This window comes from Pituophis catenifer, unplaced genomic scaffold (genome assembly GCF_029215685.1).
Source record: "Pituophis catenifer annectens isolate HBS135680 unplaced genomic scaffold, rPitCat1.0.hap2 SCAF_3, whole genome shotgun sequence".
Taxonomy (NCBI): Eukaryota; Metazoa; Chordata; class Lepidosauria; order Squamata; family Colubridae; genus Pituophis; species Pituophis catenifer.
Genome location: NW_027256883.1, coordinates 102,906,293 through 102,932,385, shown reverse-complemented (window position 1 = coordinate 102,932,385; position 26,093 = coordinate 102,906,293). Strand labels below are relative to the sequence as shown.

Sequence of the window (26,093 nt, the reverse complement as noted above, 5' to 3'; positions counted from 1 at the left end):
AATCCCGTTAATCTTTCTAGTTCTTCTTTTTGCTTTAGCGTCATATTTTTAGTTATTATCTTTGTTTTTTGTTTGTTTATTTTGAATCCAGACACTTGTCCATATTGGCTAATTATGTCCATTAAACCTATAACTGATTGTACTGGTTGAGTTAAAGTAACAACCAGGTCATCTGCGAATGCTCTTAGTCTATAATCATGATGTCTAATTTTAATTCCCTTTATTTTATTTGACCCTCGTATTTTATTCAATAAAAGTTCCAGAGTTAAAATAAACAATAATGGTGACAAAGGACATCCCTGTCTTGTTCCTTTTTCAATTTTAAAAGTTTCTGTTAAACCACATTAATTATTATTTGTGCTGTTTGTCTCTGGTATATTGCCCTAATAGATTGTGTAAAATACTATCCAAACTGCATCTTTTCTATTATTTTCAATAAAAATTGCCAATTCAATCGATCAAATGCCTTCTCCGCATCCCAAAAAATAAGCGTTGCAGGGATTTGGTTGTTTCTTTCCAAATATTCCAATAAGTTTACAATTTGTCTTACATTACATTTCATTTGTCTCCCACTTATAAATCCAGATTGATCATTTTGAATCATTTGTTGCATAATTATCATTATGCAATGATGGAGCCTGGATAGCTCAACAGATAGAAGCACTGTAATTTAACACCAACTGTCTGCAATTAAAGTAAGATCGAATCTCGCCAGGCTCAAGGTTGACTCAGCCTTCCATCCTTTCTAAGGTAGGTAAATTGAGGACCCAGTTTGTGGGGGCAATAAGCTGACTTTGTATAAATATACAAAAGTATGAAGGCTATTGCTCAACACACTGTAAGCCAGCCTGAGTCTCCGGAGAAGGGCGGCATATAAATCAAATTAAAAAAAAAATAAAAAAAAAATCATTAGCCTATTTGCTAATATTTTAGCAAAAATCTTATAATCAGTATTTAAAAGCGATATTGGCCTATAATTTTTGGGTTGACTATGATCTTGATCCTCCTTTGGGATCAATGAAATAAAAGCTGTTCTCCAGGATGGGGGTACATCTCCTCCAGCTTGAATTTTGCTAAATAGTTCCTTATGCGGTTCCACCATTTCTAACTGCAAATTTTTATAATAAACAGCTGTCAGTCCATCTGTGCCTGGAGCTTTACCCCCTTTTAACTGTTTAATTGCTAAAATAGTTTTCTCCGAAGTTATTGGTTGGTTCAATCCTTCCCTTTGCTCTGGTGTAACTACAGGAATATTCTCGTCCTGTAAATATCTATCTATGTCTTTATCTTGAATTGTATCACTAGCATATAACTTTGTATAAAATTCTAAAAAAGCTTTTTTAATCATATTTTGTTGATATACCCCTTTACCTTTGTATTCTATTTTTTCTATAGTACGTAGCTTTTGTTTTTTCCTTAACAAATAAGCTAACCATCTACTTGGTTTATTCGCATTACAGAAAGTATTATGTTTAGCATATTGTAAATTAGTTGCCACTTGGTCTGCCATCAGCATATTAAACTGCCCTCGCAACAAATTTATTGTTTCCTTTATTTTCTTATCCGTTGGATTCAATATAAGTGCCTGCTCTTTCTTTTTTATTTCCTCTTCTAAATCCCTCCGTTTCTTTTCTTGTCTACGTCTATATTTATTATTCAAATGTATTAAAATTCCTCTCATATATGCTTTACTTGCATCCCAAACCATTTCCATAGATGTACCCTTGTGCATATTCATAACAAAAAATTCTTTCATTTGTTTTTTACATTCTTTCACATTTTCCTCATATCTAAACAAATTTTCATTTATCCCCCAAGACCTTCTAGCTTCCTTTTCCTGCTCCAATTCCATCCACACTGGGCTATGATCAGTTAAAGTTCTTGAACATATCTCCTTCTTATTCATCCTAGAAAAAAAATCATTAGTGATTAATATAAAATCAATCCTGGAAAAAGATTGATGTCTATCAGAAAAAAAAGTAAAGTCCTTCAACATTTCGTTCTCGCCAGATATCTCTCAGCTCCATATCATCCATCATATCAAAAAAAGATTTAGGCAGTCTAGCACGATTTTGGGTATTTTGAAATAATCCTTTTTTGTCCTTTTGAGTATCCAATACTCCATTCCAATCACCCATTAATATACACGATTTGTAATCCCATTGTATTATTTTGGTGTGCAAAAGCTTATAAAATTTTTCTTGCTGTTGATTGGGTGCATATACTCCAATTAAGAGTGTTTTCTTCCCTTCTATTAAAAGTTCAATTGCGATGTATCTTCCTTGAACATCTGCCTCAATTAGTTTGGCTGTTAAATCTGTCTTTTAAGTATATAACTATACCGTTTTTCTTCTCTGGAGCAGATGCAACAAAATGTGTTCCCAATCTTGAATTTATCAAATATTTTTGATCTGTCACTCTAATATGTGTTTCGTGTAGACAAATTACATCATTTTTAAACTGTTTCAAATAGTGAAATATTTTCTTCCTCTTTTGCGGTGAATTTAAGCCATTAACATTCCAGGTCAAAAATTTAATTGCCATTCTTGGCACCTTGAAGCTTCTGGAGCGCCAGCTGGAAATCCTCCTGCACCTTTCTCTTCAGCCTTGCTCCTCCCACTGCTTCTGTTTTTGTAGTTTCTTGAACTTTCATTTGGGTTTGCTGTATCTTTAAGTCTTCTTCTCTTCGTTTAGCTGCAGCTCGGGTCTGTCTTTGATCTTTTGGTTCTTCTCTTTTTTTCTACTAATTCCAAAGGTTGAACAGTACCAAAAAGTTGCAATAAATCTTCTTCAATAAGCGAAATCTCTCCTTCAGCTTGTGGCAGTTTACCTTCCTTCTGTCCCTGTATTGCCGGCTCTTTTCTTCTCCTCATTTCCAGAGATGATGGGCATCCAGCCTTTAATACATTATTATAAAAATCTTTTGCTTTCCAAATTGTGTTAAGACGATACCTTTCTCCCAAGTAATTCACCACTAGTCCAGCTGGAACATCCCATCTAAACTGGATCTGTTGTTTTCCAAGTTCATCCACCAAAAAAGCAAACTCTTTTCTGCTTCTCAACATTTTTGGAGGGATTTCTTTCAGTACTAAAACCTCTTGTCCTGCCAGTTGGAGTTTATTTTTATAGAAGGCTTGTAAAATTTCATTTCGGATCCTCCTCGTTGTAAAATAAATCACAATATCTCTTGGCAATTGTTTCTGTCTGGCAAACCAGGAATTAACTCGATATATTTTGTCAATTTGCAATGAAAGATCTGCTTGTTGCTCTCCAGTTATCTTTGTAAAAGCCTCTGCAAAGATCTCTCTCAAATTCTCTCGATTGTGCTCTCTCAAACCTCTTACTTTCAGGGCAAATGCCATTGTTCTATATTGTAACATCACCATTTCATCGTCTACCCTATGCATCTTGATCTGAACTTCATTCATTTTATTTTCCAAGTTCACATTAGACTGATTAATTTCTTCTACCCTTTCATCCAACAATTCAATGTGTTTTGCCAGACCCTGAAATGCCATTACAATATCTTCTTTTTTCTCCATTGTTGGTGGAGATAGCAGCCAGTGTGGGTAGCACTCGCCCAATCGGCTGAAGGACTGAGTCAGCCAATAACGTTAAAGCCCGCCCTTGTTGCCGGACAGGTCTAGCTTTTGACTCAATCCCTTTAGTTGAACGGGCGTGTGGGTTTTTGGCTCTGTCTTTCTACTCCTTTTTCCTATTGCTCTGAATCGTGTTTTTTTTTCTGGTTTTGACCTTGGACTGTTTGACTTCGATTGTATTCTGGTGTGCTGATTATTGGACCTTGGATTGCTTGACTACGGCTTTTTTCTCTCTTCCTCGTGGCTTGCCTGACTTTGGACTGGTTTATTCGACTTAGTGAGTTGTCTATGTCCCCTTACTGACTATTGTGACTGGTGGAGATATTTATTGGTCAAGTTTCCTTCCCCTCCGGGGAGAGGACTCCTTTTTTGGTCCGTTGGGAAGCTAATTTGTGCCATTTACCTTTCTGTTGCTTTGGCCGCTGTCCCTACAAACGGAGGCGGTTTTTTCTTCCTTGGCGTTTGTGGCGGCCATTTTGATTCATCTGGCAAGCCGCCCCCTGCTTCTCTTAATACAGCGGAGCTTCGATTTAGTGACAGCTTGCCTTTCGTGTCCTGTGCCTTTTCACTGCTCCAGGCTGTTATCTACGGCCGTGAATTGTATTTCGCCGGAGCGAAGATTGTGATCTCCCTCCTGTCAGCTGAGTGTCGGCTGCTCTTATCGGCGACGGCTTGCTCCCTTTGACCGCCTCCTTGGCCGGCTGTCATTATCGTTTGAAGGTGCGCAGCCCTGCGTTTTTCCCCGGTCAGCTGTGAGGCTCCTGCAAGCTGGTTCTCAGTCTATTTGCCTTCCTCGCCGGACCAGCTTCTAACCAAGTTGGACCTTTCTCGTCACTATTGACTGGCCGCCATTTTGTTGCCTGTTTGTCATCGCGGCGGCCATTTTAAGTGCCTAAAAAGGAATCTCGTTTGGACATTGGACTTGTGGAGTGTTTGCACTCCCTCAAGTACATAAGGCGCTGGATTGTGGAGTTCTAACACTCCCTCATTGGCATTTCACCTGGTGTGTGGAGCTTTTACGTCCCCCCTTGGTCTATTAACGCAACGCTGGTGGAGTTTTTACGCTCCCTTGATTATACTTATTGCCAATTAGTGGAGTTTATCGCTCCCTTCAAGTGCCATGCTATCAAGGGCTTCCTGCTGGAGCTCTATATTGCCGGTCAAGACCTTGCTTAGCAGCTATGCCTAAAGCCCTGGCAAAGTTGAAACATGGCCGTTCGGCCAGTACTGCTGCCCATGTCCTGCCAGATTCTGCATCTCAGGACAGACCTCAGAAAAATGTGACATCTAAGGAGTCATTAACATCTTCTGATCCCTTGTTGACTCACCAGAGGGCACGCAAACATGGGGCATCTTCTAAATCTGAGAGGCGTCGGGACAAGGTCTTAACAAAGCTCTGCGAAAAGGCGAGCACTGATATTGCTGCAAAGAGCGTGGTGACCGCTCCTGTGACTGATAACCCGCCTCCTGGGTCGCTTTTTAGACCAGATACACCAGATCAGTTGCCTCTACATGATTGCCCGGTTACCATTTCTCCTTCTGATTTGTGGGGTTCTTCTGACCCTCCTCTGCCTGCTGCGCCTGTTCAGGAGGTTGTACAACCAGTCGCCTCTGCTCCTACGACTTCGTCTCCTGTAGCGGCGGTTTCCTGTCAACTGCTCTCTGAGCAACTTCAACTTATCGAAAATGCAGTGCAGAAATCTTTGGCTGCGCGAGATCAATCACGCAGTTGTTCTGAATTGGTGCGATCGACTTCTTCTGTCTCTCCTGAACGAAGGGCCAACAAGGAATCCCAGGGCCGGGCCCCTGATTCCCCTACTTGTTCTCACTCCAGTCAACCTTCAGTTTTGACGGATGTGGACTATTGTGACTCAGCTCTGTCTGATGATGAGAACTTGCCTCAAGAACAACCGGCCTTTACTGGTCTATTCCCACAATCTTTATTTAAGACCTTACTATTTAAGGCCGTTAACACGGCTTGTTTGTCCTCGCCTGCTGTCGATCCAGTTCCAGCTTCTGAGGCATTGGATCCCATGTTCACAGAGCCTGCCAGGCCTATTACTTCTATCCCGACATCTCCTCTATTTGTTGATGTGGTGAAACGACAGTGGTCCTCACCAGGTACGGCTCCTTCGTCTTCATCAAATGATCGCAAGTACTTCCACGTCGCTACCGAACTGGATTCTCTCCTTCAGGTGCCATCGGTGGACGCCCCTATTGCTGCCCTGTTGCCCAACGCCAACATTCCGGGTGATCCTGATGAGGGCCTGCGGCCAGATGAACGGCGCTCGGATTTGGTCCTCCAGAGGATGCATCAGGGTTCTGCCTGGGCTATTAGGGCCGCCACTACGGCATCGTTTTTTAACCGTACTACCTTGCTTTGGCTACGTCAGCTTCAAGAGAAGCTGCCCCCGGAGGACACACGGGTCAGGCACGATTTGAATAAAATTGTCGCAGCCTTGCAGTTTTCGGCGGACTCCACCCTGAACGCTGCTCGCTTCGCTTCCAAAGTGTTGGCTTCCATGGTCACTGCCCGTCGGCTTGTCTGGCTCCATCATTGGCAAGCGGATGCCCGCCATAAGTGGCACCTGGCTTCAGTCCCTTTTGGGGGGGCTCGCCTATTTGGTGATGCCTTGGAGCCATTTCTCACCGAAACCAGGGACAAGAAGAAAGTTTTGGCAGCTGCATTTCGAAGGGGGGACTCACGATTTACTCCTTATGCCCCTCGCTCCCAATTCCGAGGTGCTGATGGCGTGGGGTCGCCTCCTTTCTCTTCCGCTAGGCCTTACAGTAATTTTAACAGGTAACGGGACCCTCAAGATAGGCCCTCGCGGGGAAAACCCTTTGTGTCTAGGCGGCCCTTTTGAGGGGGAGAAGGTCGTTCCTACTGGCGCTGGTGCTAATTGCGTCGTAAATCCTCCCATTGGCGGCAGATTAGCCCTCTTTGTTGCTGCTTGGAAGAAGTCTACTTCCGATAAGTGGGTCCTGGCTACCTTAAGATCAGGGTTGGCCATTGAATTCCTTTCCCCTCCTCCGAGCACCTTTGTTTGCTGTCCCCTTTCTCATAATCCTGAAAAGAGAGCGCGTATGGACGCTGTGGTACAGCATCTTCTTTCCATCAGGGCTATCCAACCTGTTCCGCCCGAGCAAATCGGGTCGGATTTCTATTCCCGGGTTTTTCTAGTCCCTAAGTCCTCGGGGGGATGGAGACCCATTCTGGACGTAAAACGGTTAAATTGGTATGTTGTATACCGTAAATTTAAGATGCAATTGTTAAAATCCATCCTTGACGGTGTTAGGAGGGGCGATCTCCTTTCCTCTATCGACTTAACTGAGGCTTATTTGCATATCCCTACTCTCCCTTCCCATAGATGGTACCTGAGGTTTTGTTACGGGGGAGTTCACTATCAGTATAGGGCGTTGCCCTTTGGGCTTTCGTCTGCTCCACGTACCTTTACTAAGGTATTGGCGGCTTTAGCGGCTTCCCTTAGGGTTCAGTATATTAGGCTCCTCTGTTACTTGGACGACATTCTGGTGTTGTCCTCTTCCACCCACCAAGCTGTCCTAGATGTTAAACTCACCCTGGAAATGTTGGCTTTCCATGGATTTTCTGTTCATCTGGAAAAGAGCAACCTTGTTCCCTCTACCTCTCTAGTTCATTTAGGGTCCCTAATTGCTTCTGTTCAAGGTAGGGTGTTTCTTTCCCCTGACCGCCAAGATAGTCTGCGGGGTTTGGTGTCTCGGATTGAGGGATGTCGGTCTAGTTCTCCTTATATTCTTTCTCAACTCTTGGGGAAGATGATTTCGGCCATTGCCATTGTTCCCTGGGCTCACTCCACGCCCGGGAGCTTCAATGGTTTCTCTTACCTTTACAGAAGTTGGGCAGAGCCACATCAACCAGGCCGGTCCCCGTTCCCTCCTCAGTCCTCAAATCCCTCCGGTGGCGATCCCCATCAATATCAGCGGGCTGTCTCTTCCTAGAACCCCAACGGGTGGTTCTAGCCTCCGACGCCAGTCTCCAGGGCTGGGGTGCCCATTGCCAAGGTCAACTGGCCCAAGGGACGTGGAGCGAATTGGAGGCTCGTCGTCCGATCAGCTGGTTGGAGTTGCACGCTGTCTTCCTAGCCCTCAGACCCTTCCGCCATCTGGTCTCCGGGACTCATGTCCTTGTGCTAACAGACAATGTGACAGCTAAGGCACATTTGAACAAGTTAGGGGGCACCAGGTCCAAGTCCCTCTTGTCTCTGGCCATGAAACTGGGTCTCTGGGCGGAACGTCATCTCGAATCGTTCCGGGCGGAGCACATATCTGGGGTCGCCAATGCTCAAGCAGATTTGCTGAGCCGTCAAGCAGTGGACAATGCAGAGTGGCATCTTCATCCCAGGATATTTCAGGACCTGGTTCATCGGTTCGGAGCTCCAGTTGTGGACCTGTTTGCGATACATGCCAATGCTCAGCTGCCCCGTTTCTTTGCCCGGTTTCCGGAACCTCAGGCGGAAGCCATCGATGCTCTTCGGGCTCCATGGACGGACGGTCTGTTGTACACCTTTCCCCCGACATCCTTGCTGCCCAAGGTCATCCGCCGGATTCTGGACGAACAGGCAGAGGTGATTCTCTTGGCTCCTCATTGGCCATGCAGAGCATGGTTTGCGGACTTGGTCTCCCTCTTTGTCGCTCCCTCCTGGCGCATTCCTCTCGACGCGGACGTGCTGATGCAAGGGGCGTTGAGTCATCCGGACCTTCCTTGGCTCAGCCTGACTGCCTGGAGGTTGAGCGGCTCACCCTGACGAGTGCTCATGTTCCGGGGGATGTGATTAAGACAATCCAGGCGTCGAGACGCCCCTCCACGGACCAGATCTATTCTGCAACTTGGCGGTCATTCTGCTCATGGTGTGACCGGGCTGAGGTGAATGTGCTCCAACCTTCTATTGTGGACATTCTTGTCTTTCTACAGCGAGGTCTCTCCAACGGTCTTGCGCCCAACACGTTGCGTCGCCAGGTGGCCGCCATTTCGTCTGTACTTACCTGCGGTTCGCTGTCATCGCTGGCTCAACATCCTCTGATTAGACGTTTCTGCGGGGCGCCACGAACCTGTCACCTCTGGCCCTGCATTGTTACCCTACTTGGGACCTTCTGTTGGTTCTCGAATCCCTCATGGGCCCTCCGTATGAACCGCTGAGGACGACCTCTCTCCGGTTGCTGTCTTGTAAAGTCGCCTTTTTGGTGGCTGTGACCTCGGCTCGCCGCATTTCAGAGGTGGCGGCCTTGTCCATCCGAGCCGATCTCTGCATGTTTCACCCAGACCGTGTTGTCCTCCGCTTGGACCCTACCTTCGTGCCGAAGGTCAACTCTGTCTTTCATCGTTCACAGGAACTTATTCTACCAAATTTCTGTCCGTGCCCATCTCATCCTCGTGAGCGTCATTGGCACACTCTGGACATCAGGCGAGCGTTACGGATTTACATCAAGCGGACGGCGGATATCCGTTGGCCGGAAACATTATATGTCTCCTTCCTTCCCGTCTCATTGGGTCTCAAGGTGTTGTCTTCTACTGTTGGCCGCTGGATTCGACAGACCATCGCTTCAGCTTATGACTTCCGTTCTCTGCCATGACCTTCCCGGGTGATGGCTCATTCCACACGCAGCGCGGCCACGTCGGCGGCCTGGGCTACTCAAGCTCCGTTGTTGGAGATTTGCAGAGTGGCTACCTGGACCTCGCCTGCACCATTCATACGGCACTATAAACTGGACAAGTTTGCTTCGGCTGAAGCCGCGTTTGGTCGTCAGGTGTTACAGCGGGTTGTGGCCAGTGAAGTTGTTTCGGACCAGCCTGGCCCCTCCCAGACTTTGGGACAGTGAACTGGGGTATGTTCCACACCGGCTGCTGTCTCCACCAACAATGGAGAAGGGGCGTTGGTCCTACCTGAGACGCTCCTTCTCGTTGTGTGGAGACAGCAGCCAGACCCTCCCTTTGCCTGTCTGGTCCTGTTGTTGCCTTCCTTCTTGAGTCTTTCCTTTCTGCCTACCCACACACCGAGTCTGCCATTATAGTCCTTTGCCAAAAGCTGGACCTGCCCAGCAACAAGGGCGGGCTTTAACGTTATTGGCTGACTCAGTCCTTCAGCTGATTGGGCGAGTGCTACCCACACTGGCTGCTGTCTCCAAACAATGAGAAGGAGCGTCTCAGGTAGGACCAACACCCCATTTCCTTATTCTGAATTTGGATAACCTCCTTAATTTCAGCCATCTCATCAGACACTCCCTTAATTTTTCCCTCTAAAACAGAGGTTTGCTGCTTAAAGGCCTCCTGTAAAGACTCTTGTAGAGCTTCCAAAGTCAATATTTGTAGATTTGGAGTAGACAAAGATTGTAGTTTAGATGGTTGTGCTGGTGATCCTCCAGCACTTTTAAAAGAGCCGGGTTTTGTTTGCTTAGAAGCCATTTTTAACTTTCAATTTATACTTCTTGCAGCAACCAAATCAATAAGTCCAATTGTTTTTAAATCTTTTGTAAATATTGTAATTTATTTAAAGTCCATACTGTAATCTTTCCACTTTAAATCTTTCTTTCTTTAATATAGAATCCAATAATCTTGAACAGCCTTAAAAGCGCTAATGATGTTAACAATCACTTTCACTATAACTTTCACTTTTCCACACCCTGTTACAGTTCAGGCGCCATTTTTCCTTTCCTTTTTTTAAAATGATCTTAGAAGGAAGAAATATGGATACAGAGTTAAAGTTCAGTACTCACAGTTACTAGGACTCCTGTTTTTGTTCTGCCTGCTTTGGGATTAATTTAAAACTGAATGTTGATTGCAGGGATGGTTGCAGCGTCTTGTTCTGCTTGGAAGCAGAAAAGTCCCGGATCCAGAGCTCTGTTGGGCTACCAGGGAGCTCTCACCCTTCAAGCTCCAGAATTATTCCTAGGGCTTTTGGGGAGCTCTATCTTTGTCCGCTGTTCACCTTCCCCTCCTGAGGGGAAGGTTTCTAAACCGCTAGACAGCTGATTTGCGCTATCTTGGCGGTTTTTACGAGATTGTGGGGCTGACGATCTGAAAGGAACGTCTGCCAGCGCCTGAGGTGCCACCGGAAGTCTGTCTTTGTAACATCTTGATCCTCCTTTGGGAGCAACACAATATTGGCTTCTTTTCATGTCAGCGATATATTTCCACACTGTAGTATATCATTCATTGTGACCTTTAGTGGTTGAAGAGGTTCATCCTTGAAACATAGTATTAGCTTGTGAGACCATCTGGGCCTGGGGCTTTTCCTGGCCTCATTTTTTTAATAGCTTCTGATATCTCAAAAGCAGTTATTGGATCATTCATAAACTGTCTCTGGGTTTGTGATAGTTTAGGTAACTGTTCTCTTAAAAAGTTTTAAAAGGTTATTTTTAACATATCACTCTCCTGTCTTTTATACAAATTTGAGTAAAAATTATGAAAGGACTTTTTAATGAGTTCATTGTCTGTTGTTATATTATTGCCTTCACAAATTTTTCCAATTATTGTCTTAATTTATATGCTAACTATCTGCCTGGTTTATTTGCAAATTCAAAATGTCTTTGTTTTGCATAGTTCAATTTTGTTTCTATTTCCTGTATAGTTAACATAGATAATTGTTGCTGTAACAATTTAATATGGTGTAAAAATTTTAGGATCTATCGGTGTCTTTTGCAACTGAATTTTTTTCTGTCTAATTTCGTCCAATATCCTTTGTATCTTTTCCTGGAAATTTTTCTTTTCTAAGCGATTGCACTGTATAAAATAGCCCCTCATGACTGCTTTACTTGCATCCCATACTGTCGTTAACCTTCTCCCTTTTCCCAAATTATTCTCAAAATATTCTTGCAATTTCTTTTTATACTTGTTGTGCCCACGTGACACCCCTCCTGCGCGAGCTGCACTGGCTCCCAGTGGTCTTCTGGGTGCGATTCAAGGTGTTGGTCACCACCTTTAAAGCGCTCCATGGCATAGGACTCGGGTACCTTCAAGACCAACTTCTGCCACCAATAGCCTCCCACTGGCCAGTTCGCTCCCACAGAGAGGGTCTCCTCAGGATGCCATCGGCCAAGTTATGTTGGCTGGTGACACCCAGGGGGAGGGCCTTCTCTGTGGGAGCCCCAGCCCTGTGGAATGAACTGCCCCTGGAAATACGTAAGATCTCCGACCTCCGGGTATTTTGCTGTGCACTGAAGACCCTGTTGTTCCGCCAGGCCGGGCTATCAACATAATAATTTTAAATAGGGGTATTTTAAATTGCTGGGGTTTTAAATTGAGCCGAATTTATTTAATAATTTTAAATTTTTAATTGATGTTTGTCTTGTGTTTTTAAATAGGCTGTACACCGCCCTGAGTCCTTCAGGAGAAGGGCGGTATAGAAATAAAATTATACTTATACTTATAGTCTTTTACAATCCTTTCCTTTTGTAGAATAGTTTCATTTAATCTCCATCTGAAACTCGAGCTCTTTCCTCTTAAAACTAAAAGCACAGGATTATGGTCAGAGAAAGATTTAGCCAGAGTGTCCACTCAGAATTTTATTTGTGAGATTTTTAGATATCCGTATCATGCCAATCCTTGAAAAAGATTTTTGTCTTTCAGAGAAGAAGGTATATTCTTTGGCATCTCCATTTTTATATCTCCATGAATCTATTAATACTAGATTATCCGTCATCTCAAAGAAAGTCTTAGATAATTTACCCTGTGAAGGTTTAACCCCTTTGATGGATGTTCTATCCAAAGCTGGTGTAGTCATTCCATTCCAATCCTCCAACATCCCAACATCAGCCAGTTGCCATATGAGAAAGGCAGTAACTGATCTGTTAAATTATCAAAAAATTTGCTTCTATCATCATTTGGCTTTTATACGCCCACCAGTATTGATTTTATCCCATTAAGTTCTATTTCCACTGCTACAAATCTACCATGTTCATCTGCTATAAGTAGCTTAGATTTGAATTGGGGTTTTATATATAAAACAAGTCCATTAATCTTTTTTACACCGGCTGATACAAATTATTCTCCTAATCGTTTATTTATCAAATATTTCTTGTCTTGTTTCTTAATATGTGTTACTTGAAGACAGATTATATCCAGAATAAGTTTCCTCAAATAGTGAAATATTTGTTTACCTTTAGATGAGGCATTTGCTCCATTAATATTCCATATGATAGACTTAATCTCCATCTGTAAGCACTGTAATAGATTCCTGTACAACTATCTTGGCTACATCTTCTTTCTTTCTTCTTCTCTCTACCACATCTTCTTCAATGCCACCTTTTGGGTCTTGCTTGACCACTAACTTCTTTTCTATACCGATTTCTCCACATGGATCTAGAATTAATTCATATCTTCTCAAAAATGCTTTCTCTATGGAATTCAGCCTAAATCTTTACTCATGGTAAGTAACTATCACCCCTTCCAATTTATCCAAACGGAATGATTTTTTTCTCTACTTCAGGATATCAGTAATTCTCAAAATTCTGACTGGAATTTCCTTCAGAACAATAATATCTATATTTTCCATTTTCAGCCTGTACTTAAAATGGCAATCCAGAACCTGATCCCTTGTTATTTTTCTTGCAAAGTGAATTAGAATATCCCTTGTTTGTTTTCTCGTGGTGGCAAATTGGGAGTTTATTCTATATGTCTTATCCAGATCAAATTCTATTTCCTTTTCCTCTTTATTAATTAACTGGGCCAAGGCCTTCACCATATTTGATCTGATATCTTCTCTTAGTTGTTCAGATATTCCACGAAATCTTAATTGAAATTCTTTAATTTGAGCTTCCAGAGTTGTTATCCTATCCAGTTCAGCTTCACATAAGACATTTGTCTTCTCCAATCCATGCTCCATATAGTCTACTCTGGCTTTCACCTGTTTCATGTCATTTTTCGGACCTTTACTTTCTTCCAGGAGTTCCCTTGCGAGTGAATCGATCTTGATTTCCATCCAATATTTTGGATATGCTCTTGCATTTTTAATATGTTTTCATCCATAAATGGCTTCCTTCCATATCTCCTGATAATTTCTCTGTCTTTTTTCTTGGAGACATCTTTTGGTTTTAAAATTGAATTTAAAAAAGTAAATCTGTTTATATACGTATGTATGTATGTGTATATGTGTGTGTGTGTGTGTGTATACACATATATATATATATACACACACACATGCATACACATACACACACACAACAATGCCTGCAACTATTTATGAAACCTGCAGTCATATTAAAAACAATTGGCAGATTAATTAGTTTTCTCCCAAATCAGTAAAGTTTCTTCTTTCTCACAATTTTGTATCACATTAAATTGAACAGACTTAATCCACATAGAAATGGCAACTGTAAGTGCAAATACGTAATTCTTTCAAAAAGTAAATATGGGATGTTCTTAAAAAAATAACCCATAAAATACACAGGAGACCTGATTCTGTACCAGCACATTTATTTCCCTGAAAACAAGCAAGCTTCCAACAGAAGAGAATATTCTGAGCAAGTTTCATCTCCTTCCCTCAGTAATACCAAATGTCAGCGTTCCAGAAAAAACCCCAACTCCAAGTAAAGACAAGGGAGCAAGCATTTTCCAAAGTTCTCTTTACTAGAATAGGCAAACTGGCACATCTGGGGAAAACCGAATCTGAAAAGCCCGGGTTTTCTTTCAGTAAGTCAGAGCTCCCAAAACCATCCCCTTTTCCACCCAGTCGGTCACATGCTCCAATCAACATCCGTTCCATCCTGATCCAGCCCCCTGACCACTCCTCCTCCAAATGCTGGATCACCCTGACCTTGACCGACAGGAAGAATGCTATTATGTCTACTAATCCCCTCTCCTAAATCCCCCTCCTACTTTCCCACACATGAGAAGGTAGCAGCATTGTAGCTTCTGGCCTAATATGGCTTCCAAAGCTGACAATGACTATGCCTGCAAGTTATAATTCATTGCAAGATAAACTAATTTTGGCAAAACAAGCATTCCCTTAGTATTTTATTTTTTTCAGTCTTTCATTTTCTGCTGGGATTAGAAAACTGGGAAACTTTTCTGGCTGGGAGAAATTGGTCTTTCTGCTACCTTCTATGAATTGCATAGTAGATGAGACACACATTTATTCACATATTTCCACTTATATATGTCCATAAACTACTCATAATATCTTTAGATTTTTGGTGTGGGTGCAAAGTAATGAGAAGAAATGTGGTTTTCTAAGGAGGAATTGTTTATGAAAATAACTGGTTGTATTGTCTAATTCCTACAGTGGAAAAAAAGAAGGAAACAATAACAGAATCAGCAGGCCGACAACAGAAAAAGAAAATAGGTAATGCCAAGTGCTGAAGTTTGGGTGTGCTGCAGAGTAGAGTAGAGTAGAGTAGAGTAGGGTAGGGTATTCTTTATTGACCAAGTGTAATCGAACACACAAGGAATTTGTCTCTGGTGCATAAGCTCACAGTATACATATAACAGCAAGTAATAAGTCACAGGTCATAATCATAGATATAATCATTAATCATAAGTTACAAACAACAAATCATAAGAAACCAATAGGAGAAGATAGTAGGAAAATTGAGAAGATGAAAAAAAACCCAGTGCTGTGAGAATTAAGTGTTCAGCAGAGTGATAACATGGAGGAGGGGGAGAAACTATCTTTATGTCTGGTTGTTTTGGCATGTAATGTTCTATAACAGCGTCCTGAAAAAAGAAGTTGAAACAGTTCATGTCCAGGATGTGAGGAGTGTGTAGATATTTCCTCAGCCCATTTTCTGGTTAATGCAGTATACAGATCCTCAGTGGAAGACACGCGGTTTGCAATTGTTTGGCTGATTACAGCTTGCCAAACTACCAATTGGCAGGATATCAGGAATGGGCAGTAAGTGGTATCTAAACAGAATGGTACCAGGAGATGCATACAGCCCATGAGCTGCCTATCCATGTTTTTGGTTTATGCTTTACCCTGTTTTAAAACTGAATAAGCAGTGATATTGTTCTTGATTCTGGAATTTAGTCATGGAGTTCAATTTAAACATGAAAAATAGTAGTGACCTTCCATTTCCAGTTGGAAGTTTTCTTACAACACAGTGTTTATCAGTGCCTACAAAGTTTTGAAAAAAAGGACTCCATTAGATTGCACTTTTAGGACATGGGTAGTTGATCTGAATCTTCAGACTTCCCAATATGCCTCTGTTTTATCATAAAGTGTTTTAGATGATACTTGGCTCATTGGAAGTAAGTTTCTGATTTTGTAAATTGATCTAACATTTTTAATGCTTTTCAGAGAGGCAAGAAGAGAAACTGAAGAACAACAATAGAGATCTGTCAATGGTGAGGCTGATCCTGTTCAATAGAATTATGAATGTGGTTGTAAATCAAGGACTACCTGTACAAGACTTCTTCCGTCTTGTATAAATAATCCCAGATTACTTCAGCTTTCTGAGTAATCTGGGATTACTTATACAAGAGGGGAAAATTGCTGGGTTACTTTAGTTTAATTAGCTTGTTTGCTGGGTTATATTATAGCTCATATAATCATTCAGCAAAGTCTGGTGCTTGTCCATTTGGTCAAGTTGTTCTTTGTAATCATTCTTGGACCATAGGGGGTACCAGAAATTTAATTACAAGAGTTTTTTGTCTCTTCATAACTTCTGTAGGAACACTTCATATCTTGATAGAGTATTGAGTACTTTCAGGTTTTTTCAGTGCACCTTTTTAACAACCTATATAACTTTACAAAATTGAAATCAACATTCTAAAAAACCAAAATTCTTAATACATTTTTCTCTTAATTTTAATCCAACACATAATAAATTGTCAAATGTAAATAACTTTATATTTATAAAGCTACAGTATTTCTTTACTCAAATTCAATCTACTCCTCAAATCGCAAAGTCAAAAGTTGATTTTCAAATTGAGCAGTTTTTGAATAAAAATAATAGCTGCATTTACCACAAGAGATGCGAAGTAACCGGATTAAGCTATTTCTTTGTGTTTCAATCTTATTTGTATGGTCGTAAAATACTCGACAGGATTTAGTAATGATGAATATTAATTCACATACTAAGACCAAGAAGCAGATATTAGAGATATGCACAATCTACAATAAAAATATAAAGACTGGATATAGTTTTTTGGAATGGAAGAGAAATAATCCATGAATGATTGAGGGAATTTGTCAGAATCCACTGCAGAAATTGGGCATCATTTTAGAATCAGAGTTAGAAAGAGCCAATGAGATCATGGAATACCCCGATCTGTTGAGCATAGGAAGCCAAGGTTCTGAATTAAAGCATCCCAAGAAACCTGTGCTGTCTGTGTTTATCTGGTGAAGAGAACCTGCGCCTCCATGGGTACTTGGTCCATTGGTCAAACTGTTAAAAGGAGGTCAGGACTTATTCTTCCTTATTCCAAAGGGGCAAAACAGATTTAAGTTACAAAAATTCAGATTTGGAATGACTGTTAGAAAACAGATCCCAAAAACGTTGGGCAGTTAGTTAGAGTGCTGGTGGACTCCCCTTCACTAGATATCCTCAAGGAAAGGCTACTCTTTCTGGAGTGTTTTACTTTGGATCCTACACTGAACAAAGAATTGCACTTGATGTTCTAAATACAGTAGCCACTCCAAATCTGTTATACTGGACTTTCTGCTTTTGTGGTTCAGCTTAACTCAAATATCCAAATCTCTCCAGGTGGAATCATCAGATTTTATTTGGAAACACATTCCTAATGAGATTTAAGTATTCTGACTTTTCTGACTTTTAATCTATTCTTTTTAAAAACTGGAAGCCAGTAAACATTTGAGGTTCACAAAGCCTTTGATATTGCCAGTTCCAGGGTGGATTTGATTTAAATCGAGTTGATTTAAATCACAATTTAAATCATGATTTAAATCACTAGTAAAAAGGCTTGATTTAAATCAACTCAATTTAAATCATAATTTTTAAAGAGCAACTGTCATCTCTGCTACTCCTTTGACCCACTGTTGACTCACCGATAGTCCCAGTGTTGCAGAATATACAGCCTCATGCTACATAACTAAGCTCCATTTCATGCTGAATAAACTAAATTATTTATGTATCTTAAATAGAAAACTATCTTACAATAGATTTTTACCCCAAAAGTTTTTTATTAAAATAAATTCGATAAAAATCAAAAAAATCCGATTTAAATAAAATCCTATTTAAATAAAAAAATCTGATTTTTTTGATTTTTTTAAAAAAATCATTGATTTTTATCCACCCTGGCCAGTTCCCAAGCCAGGACTGGAAACAATCCTGTGCTCAGTTCCAAAATTTTTAAGTATCCTGGATAGATCATTATTATAGTATTAGTTGAAAAACAACCTACCCTCAATACTGTACTATCTAGACAGTATAATCCTTCTTTAGATTATTACTTTTTAAATAGAAGAGAAACTTAATTAGACAAAATAGGGCAGCAAGACAATTGTCTGGGATTGGATGATATGATTGTATGATGGCAGATTGTTTCATGACCTGATTTAATGCAGTGGGATTGACTTTAAAAGCCATAAATGACTTGAGACTAAATTACCTGAATGAGCATAAAATACACAGATATATGGTTGCTATGATATATTCTTTGGTGCCAGGTAATTTTAACATTAACTGTGGTATTTATGTTTATTTTAAAAGATTTGTATGGCTACCCATCTTAAAACAACTCTGGGAGGCTTACAACAGTAAAACTATAAAAACCATACACTCCCCCCCCCCCACCTTTAAAAAACCAACTCCTCAATTAACTTTTCAGGGTGCCCTAACATTTATCTGCACACTCTACTACTTTTATCACACTGCCTAGTGAAAAGCCAGGTTTTAATGACCCTCCAGAAGGCTAAGAGGTGAGGCCTACCAGATTGCTTTGTAAATCCCTTTCTTCCCTCAGCCTCTCTTTCGTACTTTGGATTCTTATTTATCAAATAGTAATGTTTTCACTTTTTTTATTGCAGGTTCGCATGAAGTCCATGTTTGCCATTGGTTTCTGTTTCACTGCTCTGATGGGAATGTTTAATTCCATGTAGGTGATTATTGGTACTGTTTTTACTTAAAATTACTTTAAAAATGAGGGATTCTTGGTACTTTCTGAGCTTAGTTGCTTTCTTGCAGACATTTCATTAGTTAACATCAGTGCTAATAGGAAATTGGATTTGCTTTCATTTTATATTCTAGTGGCTTGCCCTGTCAGTGTTGGTGGGGGTGGTCTTGGAAGTTTTGGTCTTTTTGTTCCCCTTTTGGCTTGATTATATCTTTTGCACAGTATATACATATCATTAATGTCTATATGTCTATTGAGGGCCAAAAGCAAGAATCCTTGCTGTTGTTGACTGAGGTTTGATTTTTTGCCTTGATGTTGGTGGACTTCCAACTGCCAGGAACTTGCATGAAGCGTCTGCAGGCGTGTGAGTTTGAGCCTGCTCTTGGATTGTAGGTGTGCCCTGTGGGCAGAAACTTTGAAGAATGGACTGGGAATTGCTGGATTGTGAGGATTTTGCGGGATGGTGGTTGAATAAAGGCTGACAAGCTTTCACCTAGCATATGTTGCTTGTGTGCCAACCCTGGGTCATAACAAAATGTCTCCAACTGAGGCTCACCCATTGCACTGCATAGGCTTCATTTTCCCAGACTGCCCACCTGTACTTGGCTTCGGAGATTTTTCTAGAGGTGTAGGCACGTAGTTGTCAGGCATGCCTCCTTTCAGATTTCAGGAAAGAATGACCCCAACTCCATTTTCATAGATAAAGGTACTTTTACTAAAATTGAACTGAATGCAGCCAAGGAAAGAAAGATCTGAGGCAGTAGGCGTGAAAATCACATATAGAAAGCATCCCCTCCCAACTGTCCAGCGTAAATCATCCAATCCAAAGGTCCTCCAGAGGTCAGGTGGAATCACACGTCTGTCAGTGTCATCAAACTGGAATGTCAGGACCGTTGACTCGATAGCAGCTTCAAAGGCACAGGACTGCAGCTAAGATTTGCTTTCGTTTCTCATTTCCTCCCATCCTCCAGCACGCTTCCCACTCTAGCAACTTCCTAACTCCCCCCTCCCCCCGTTACCATGGCAGCCGACAAGCAAGCATTGAAAGAGCGGAGGCTGATATTCGGGCCCCCTTCAAAAAAGACATTATTCCTGGAAAAGATAAAAGGGAGATCAATATACAATATGTACACGGAGTAAAGATTAGGGTTTATCAGGATATTTGGTATGAAACATTTGTACTTTCTTCGGCGCTCGAACATCCTTTTTACTTACCCATTCAGCCTTTGACAATGGGAAATGTTTCCAGGCCACCAAATACCACGATGCTTCCTGGAATCCAAGATTTCCTTGACCTCAAAGTGCTGTTCTCCTAGACTTCCTGTGGCTCCGTGATTGCCGATGGACGCTCCTTTAGGAGCTCCAGCCCCGTGATTCCGTTTGCCGCTAGAACAGCGAAAATCAGCTGTCTAGCGGCTCAAAACTCCCCCCCCCAGGGAAAAAGGGAGAGACAAGAGCAGAAGGGTCTGGGTAGAGCTCCCCTAGACCCCCAGGTTTTTCTTTTTAAGCCTGGGGTTTGCAGGGTGAGAGCTCCCTGAAAGCCCTTCAGTTGCTCCGGATCCGGGATGAGTCTGCTTTATGCAGACCGAGGCGTCGCGACCATACCAGCAACACAATTTTAAGGATTATAAGAAATTTGGACTTTGGATACTGGCAGAGCAAATCAGGAGAACAAAAAACGCAAATACTGATCTTTAACTCCGTTTAAAAAAGAAAAAAAATGGCGCCTGAGGGCATGAAATCCAAACTTACTAGTGAAAGTGATTGTTAACGTTGTAACATTGTTAAAGCTACTGGATTATACATCAAGAAAAAGATTTAAAGTGGAAGCGGGATGGAAAATACTATGGTATTGACTTCACCTAATTTACATTTCTAAATTGTGCAGAAAATAGCTGGACTTATTGACCTGATAGCTGAATAAATATAAAATGAAGATTGAAATATGGCTGACATTAGGGCTGGAGGATCATTGTCTGGTGAGTCAGCAAACTCACAAGTTGTGACTGTAAAGGTTTTTCAAGAACTTTTAAATTCTTTTACTTCTGCTTTCTTGGAATCAATTGATAGAATTTTTCAAAAACAACTTGGAGAATAACAATTATTTGCTGGCTGGAAAAGATGATGAAACTAACCAGAATAATGTGACTGGAGGATAAAAAAGCGGCTGTCAGGATTGAGATGGAAGTTGGTACAGTGGAAACAGAGGTTTTGGCAGAGGCTTCCACGTAACTAATTGAAAAACCACAAGTAGACTCTTTACTGCAAACCGAAAAATTTTATCGTGACAATTCCTAGTCTTACAGACAGAGGAATGAACTGATTGATTATATAAGCAGGAAGAATCAAAATGGGGGTTTCAAACCAGAGGAAATAAGTCCAAGAAGAGAATGAGTTTTCAAGATACATCAACCTCAAATCAAAATTCAAAAATTTCCGAAAATAAAAGCAGGGGGACGAGCAATGCTGAAGAAGAAAGTATTACTGAAGAAGAAGGACTGGAAAAAATATAGGAAAAATGGAAGATTAATTTCTTTTGAGGAGGATTTTAGTAATAATTATTGTTTTATTGAAGTAAAAAGGCTTAATTAGAATTGGATAGCTTTTTTAAACTTATTGAAGTATTAAAATGGTTAACTTAAAAGTTAATGGATAGTTTTTTAAAAAAAAAAGTTTTGAAACTTATATTTTGAAGAATGTCTTATTGATAAGAAGGTAGGGAAAGGATCCTAGCAACAATTGTGAAATGTGATAAGAGAAGATTAATTTCTTTTGAGGAGGATTTTAGTAATAAATCTGAAAAGTTTACTGTTTCATTGAAGTAAAAAGGCTTAATTAAAATTGGATAGCTTTTTAAAATTTATTAAAGTATTAAAATGGTTAACTTAAAACTTAATGGATAGTTTTTTTTAAAAAAAAATGTGTTGAAACTTGTATTTTGTAAAATGTCTTATTGATAAGAAAGTATGGAAAGGATCTTAGTAACAAATGTGAAATGTGATAAGAGAATTTATAAAAGGAAGGTTGATGAATAATCTTTAAAAGGGAAGTTAAAGAGTGTGAGGGAGTTTTGAATCTTGTAGTAAATTAATCGAATTCGGTTTTAATTGGGTAGTTTTAAATTTGGGCCAAAAATTATTTAATTGTTTTTTAAAATGTTTTTAAATTTTATATGCTATGTTTTATCCTGGCTGTATACCGCCCTGAGTCCCGCAGGAGAAGGGCGGTATAGAAATAAAATAAATAAATAAAATAAAATAAAATAAAATAAAATAAAATAAAATAAAATAAAATAAAATAATAAAATAATAAAATAATAAAATAATAAAATAATAAAATAATAAAATAAAATAAAATAAAATAATAAAATAAAATAAAATAAAATAATAAAATATAATAAAATAAAATATAATAAAATATAATAAAATATAATAAAATATAATAAAATATAAAATAATAAAATAATATAAATAAGTTAGTTTATTTTAGCTTATGTTTGTTAAATGTTATACCCTGTTTTTGCTCTGGGAAGTCGGGGGTGGGGGTGGGGAGGGGGGATTGAAGGATGGTTGAGGATAAAATTGTTTTTGAATTTTTTTTTTACTAAAATAAAAAGATAGATAAATGTATTAATAGAAAAGCAAGAAATTTGGGGGGAATAAATGAAATGATAAAATTAAGATATGATACTGTCGGAATAACAAGAAGATACAAAAGATGTACTCAGATGATACACTGTATGATTGATTAAGAATTGTATGTTTGTTCGTTAATAAAATAAAAACTTTTTAATATAAAAAAAAGTGCTGTTCTCCTTCAATCAGAATGGGGACAGGAGGAGGTTCTTGGTCTGGACGCAAAGGGGATGAATGTTCCGGTTTTAGCAAACTGACATGGAATACCGGATGAATTCATTGTAAATTTTTTGGTAACTCCAATTGAACCGTGACTGGGTTAATGACCCAAACTATCGGGAAAGGGCCCACATATTTGGGTCCAAGCTTTTTCGATTTTTGGGTAGTTTGCAAGTATTTGGTGGAAAGGTAAACCATGTCACCAACTTTATAATCTTGTGCCTGACCCCTTTTTTTATCGGCCTGGGCCTTATGTGCTCGATGCGCTTCATCGAGTGCCTTACAAGTTACTGCCCATATGTCTCATAGCTGTTCGATCCAATCAATCAGAGAGGGGTGTTCTGGAATTGGCACAAAGTCTTGGCCAGAGGCCACCTTGAAAGGGGTGAACCTAGTGCTGCTATGTATGGAGTTATTATAGGCCACCTCTGTGAATGGCAATAACTCTGCCCAGTTATCTTGCTGATAATTGACATAACACCTCAAATACTGTTTCAGTACGGAATTGGTTCTTTCAGAAGCCCCATTTGTCCGAGGATGGTGGGCGGAGTTTAATCCCTAGGCGGAGCCTATTAACACTAGGAACTCTTTCCAGAAATGGGAGGTAAATTGGACACCCCTATCAGAGATTATACGCTTTGGGACACCGTGTAACCTGTACACATGTTGGACAAACATTTTCGCAAGTGTTTTAGTGGAAGGAATCTTGGGACATGAGATAAAATGCACTTGTTTGGAAAACAAATCAGCGACCACCCAAATAACTGTGCTCCCCCCACTTTCGGGCAATTCCACAATAAAATCCATGGAGATCTGTCTCCAAGGGGCATCTGGCCTGGCAACGCTCTGAAGCAATCCAGGCGGCTTCCCCGGAGGTCTCTTGGCCGAGGCACACATGGGGCAGCGAGCTACGTATGCCTCTATGTCTTTCTTGAGTGCGGACCACCAGAACTGTCGTTTGACTAAATGTAGAGTTTTGACAAATCTGAAATGCCCAGCAACTTTGGCATGATGAGCGTGCTGTAAGATCGTTGTTCTCAGACTGGCGGGAACATAAAACTTGGCTCCCACCCAAGCCAGACCATTGCGCAGTATACACTCATTTGAGTGGGCTTGAAACCACTCGTCGGTCTTTAGAACTTGTATTCACTGAGACAAGTCGCCCGATAAAGCTGGATCTGCCTTAGCCTGCGCTTGAGTAGTTACTGGTGCCACCAGCTGAGTTGAGGGGATGATTGGCCGAATCACTTCCTCTCTAGCACTGTTGTATTGCAGCAATCTGGAAAGTGCATCTGCCATAAAGTTCTTCCCTCCAGGAAGATAGCGCAGGGAATTTTTTTTTTTTTAATTTGATTTATATGCCGCCCTTCTCCGGAGACTCAGGGCGGCTTACAATGGGTTAAGCAATAGCCTTCATACTTTTGTATATTTATACAAAAATATAGAGCTATCCAGGGAGCCTGGATAGCTCTGCAGACAAGGCACTGTAATTTAACACCAGCTGTCTGCAATTAAAGTAAGTTCGAATCTTGCCAGGCTCAAGGTTGACTCAGCTTTCCATCCTTTCTAAGGTAGGTAAATTGAGGACCCAGTTTGTGGGGGCAATAAGCTGACTTTGTATAAAATATACAAAAGTATGAAGGCTATTGCTTAACACACTGTAAGCCACCCTGGGTCTCCGGAGAAGGGCGGCATATAAATCAAATTAAAAAAAAAAAGTCAGCTTATTGCCCCCACAAACTGGGTCCTCAATTTAAAACGTTTGAAATGCTGAGCCCAATAGACTTGCTTTGGGGATAGTTTATGTGGCGTTTTCAAAGCTTCCAAGTTCTTGTGGTCAGTCCACACCTTAAAAGGGTGCTTAGCCCCTTCAAGAAATTGCCTCCATGTTAACAGTGTCCAACGCACTGTGAAAGCCTCCTTCTCCCATATGGCCCATTTCCTCTCGGTCTCCGTTAGTTTACGGGAAGCATAAGCACTGGGTTGCAGCTTTCCATCTGCATTCATTTGCAGAAGTACTTTCCCTACAGCTACATCACTGGCATCAGCCTGTACAACAAACGTTTTTTCCATGTCGGGATGTTTAAGGACTGGTTCAGCAGCAAACAAGCATTTTAGTTTCTCAAATGCTGCCTGACAGTCCATAGTCCATTCGAGGGGTCGGGAGGGCTTTGGTTTTACTTCTCCTTTTGTCTTGAGCAATTTTGGCGAATGAGGGGATAAACTGTCTATAGAAGTTAGCAAATCCCAGGAAGCTCTGTAGTTGTGTGCGGGTGCGTGGTGGGGCCCATTCCAACACCACCCGGACCTTTTCCGAATCCATCTCTATTCCCTCATGTGAGAGGCGGTATCCAAGATAGTCAATTTTGTCTTGGTGGAATTCGCACTTTGAGAGTTTGGCATATAGTTCAGCAGCACTGAGTTTTTTCAGGACAGTCCTCACCAACTTTACATGGTAGTCCATGTTCTCGGTGTAGATAAGAATGTCATCCAAGTAGACCAGCACCCCTTGTTCATGCAGTACTTCGTTGATTAATTGCATGAACACAGCAGGGGCTCCTTGTAGTCTGAAAGGGAGCACCCTTAACTGGAAACATCCCAGCGGGCAGTTAAAAGCCATTTTCCACTCATCCCCTTCCTTAATTCAAACTCTGTAGTAAGCCTCTCGTAAGTCAAGCTTGGTGAAGATTTTCCCCTTGCCTAGGTGGGCCAGCATGTCCTTCATAAGCGGCAGGGGGTAGACATTTTCTATGCAAATGGTGTTCAAATTTTTGTAGTCGACATCTAGGCGAAAGGATCCATCTTTCTTCTCCCGGAACATTACTGGTGCTGCCATCCTCAGCCTGGCTGGTTGGATAAAACCCCGTTCTAGGTTTTTGTCAATAAAGTTCCGTAGTTCCCCCAGCTCCCAAGGGGTCATGGGGTAAATTTTCGGCTTAGCGAGCTTCACTCCAGGAAGTATTTCAATGGTACAGTCCGTTGGTCTATGGGGAGGTAACATATCTGAGGCCTTTTCGCTGAAAATCTCCCGGAGGTCCCAATATTCCTTTGGAATCTTCTCCTCCCCCTCTATGTGGTCTATTGCTGTTTCCGCCTCCTTGTATTCCCCTCCATCCTCCAAAAGGGGTTCTTTCCTGTCTTTTCCTGGTTTCTTGGAGCGAATGCGCAAAACTCATGTCCTCCAATTAACGCGCGAGTTCCATTTACGGAGCCAAGGTAATCCAAGTATGAGGGGCCGCTCCATGCTAGGGGCCACAATGAAACTAAGAGTCTCTAGATGATCCCCCAACCGCATCTCGATGGGTTCAGTCACAAAACTGGCTGGGCCCCCTCCTGCCACTGATCCGTCTAGCTGACAGAAAGTGATAGGCCTTCTCAATGTTTTTAGTCTTAGGCCCATCTTTTCCACCACTTTTGGGCTGATTATGCACCTAGTGCATCCAGAGTCTAGGAGGGCTGGCATCTGCCCGTGAGCCCCAGTGGATGGCAACCTTAATTCTACAGGGATGATCATGGGGCCCCCATTGTGGCTCACCAGGTCGTTGTTGGACTTGGTGTCAGTCTCGCTGTCGTCCGCTATGGTTGGAGTTC

General features: G+C 41.2%; 1 protein-coding gene across 3 annotated transcripts in view; it reads left to right on the top strand.

Moving 5' to 3' along the window:
• The window catches only part of LOC139314897 (calcium load-activated calcium channel), a 188,552-nt gene that overhangs the window by 35,524 nt on the left and 126,935 nt on the right, over positions 1 to 26,093 (top strand). For all 3 annotated transcript variants that reach the window (XM_070940873.1, XM_070940876.1, XM_070940877.1), the window contains exons 3-5: positions 14,858 to 14,917; positions 15,872 to 15,918; positions 18,563 to 18,630. In XM_070940873.1, coding sequence (XP_070796974.1) covers positions 14,858 to 14,917; positions 15,872 to 15,918; positions 18,563 to 18,630 — 175 coding nt within the window. The remainder of the gene's footprint in view (positions 1 to 14,857; positions 14,918 to 15,871; positions 15,919 to 18,562; positions 18,631 to 26,093) is intronic.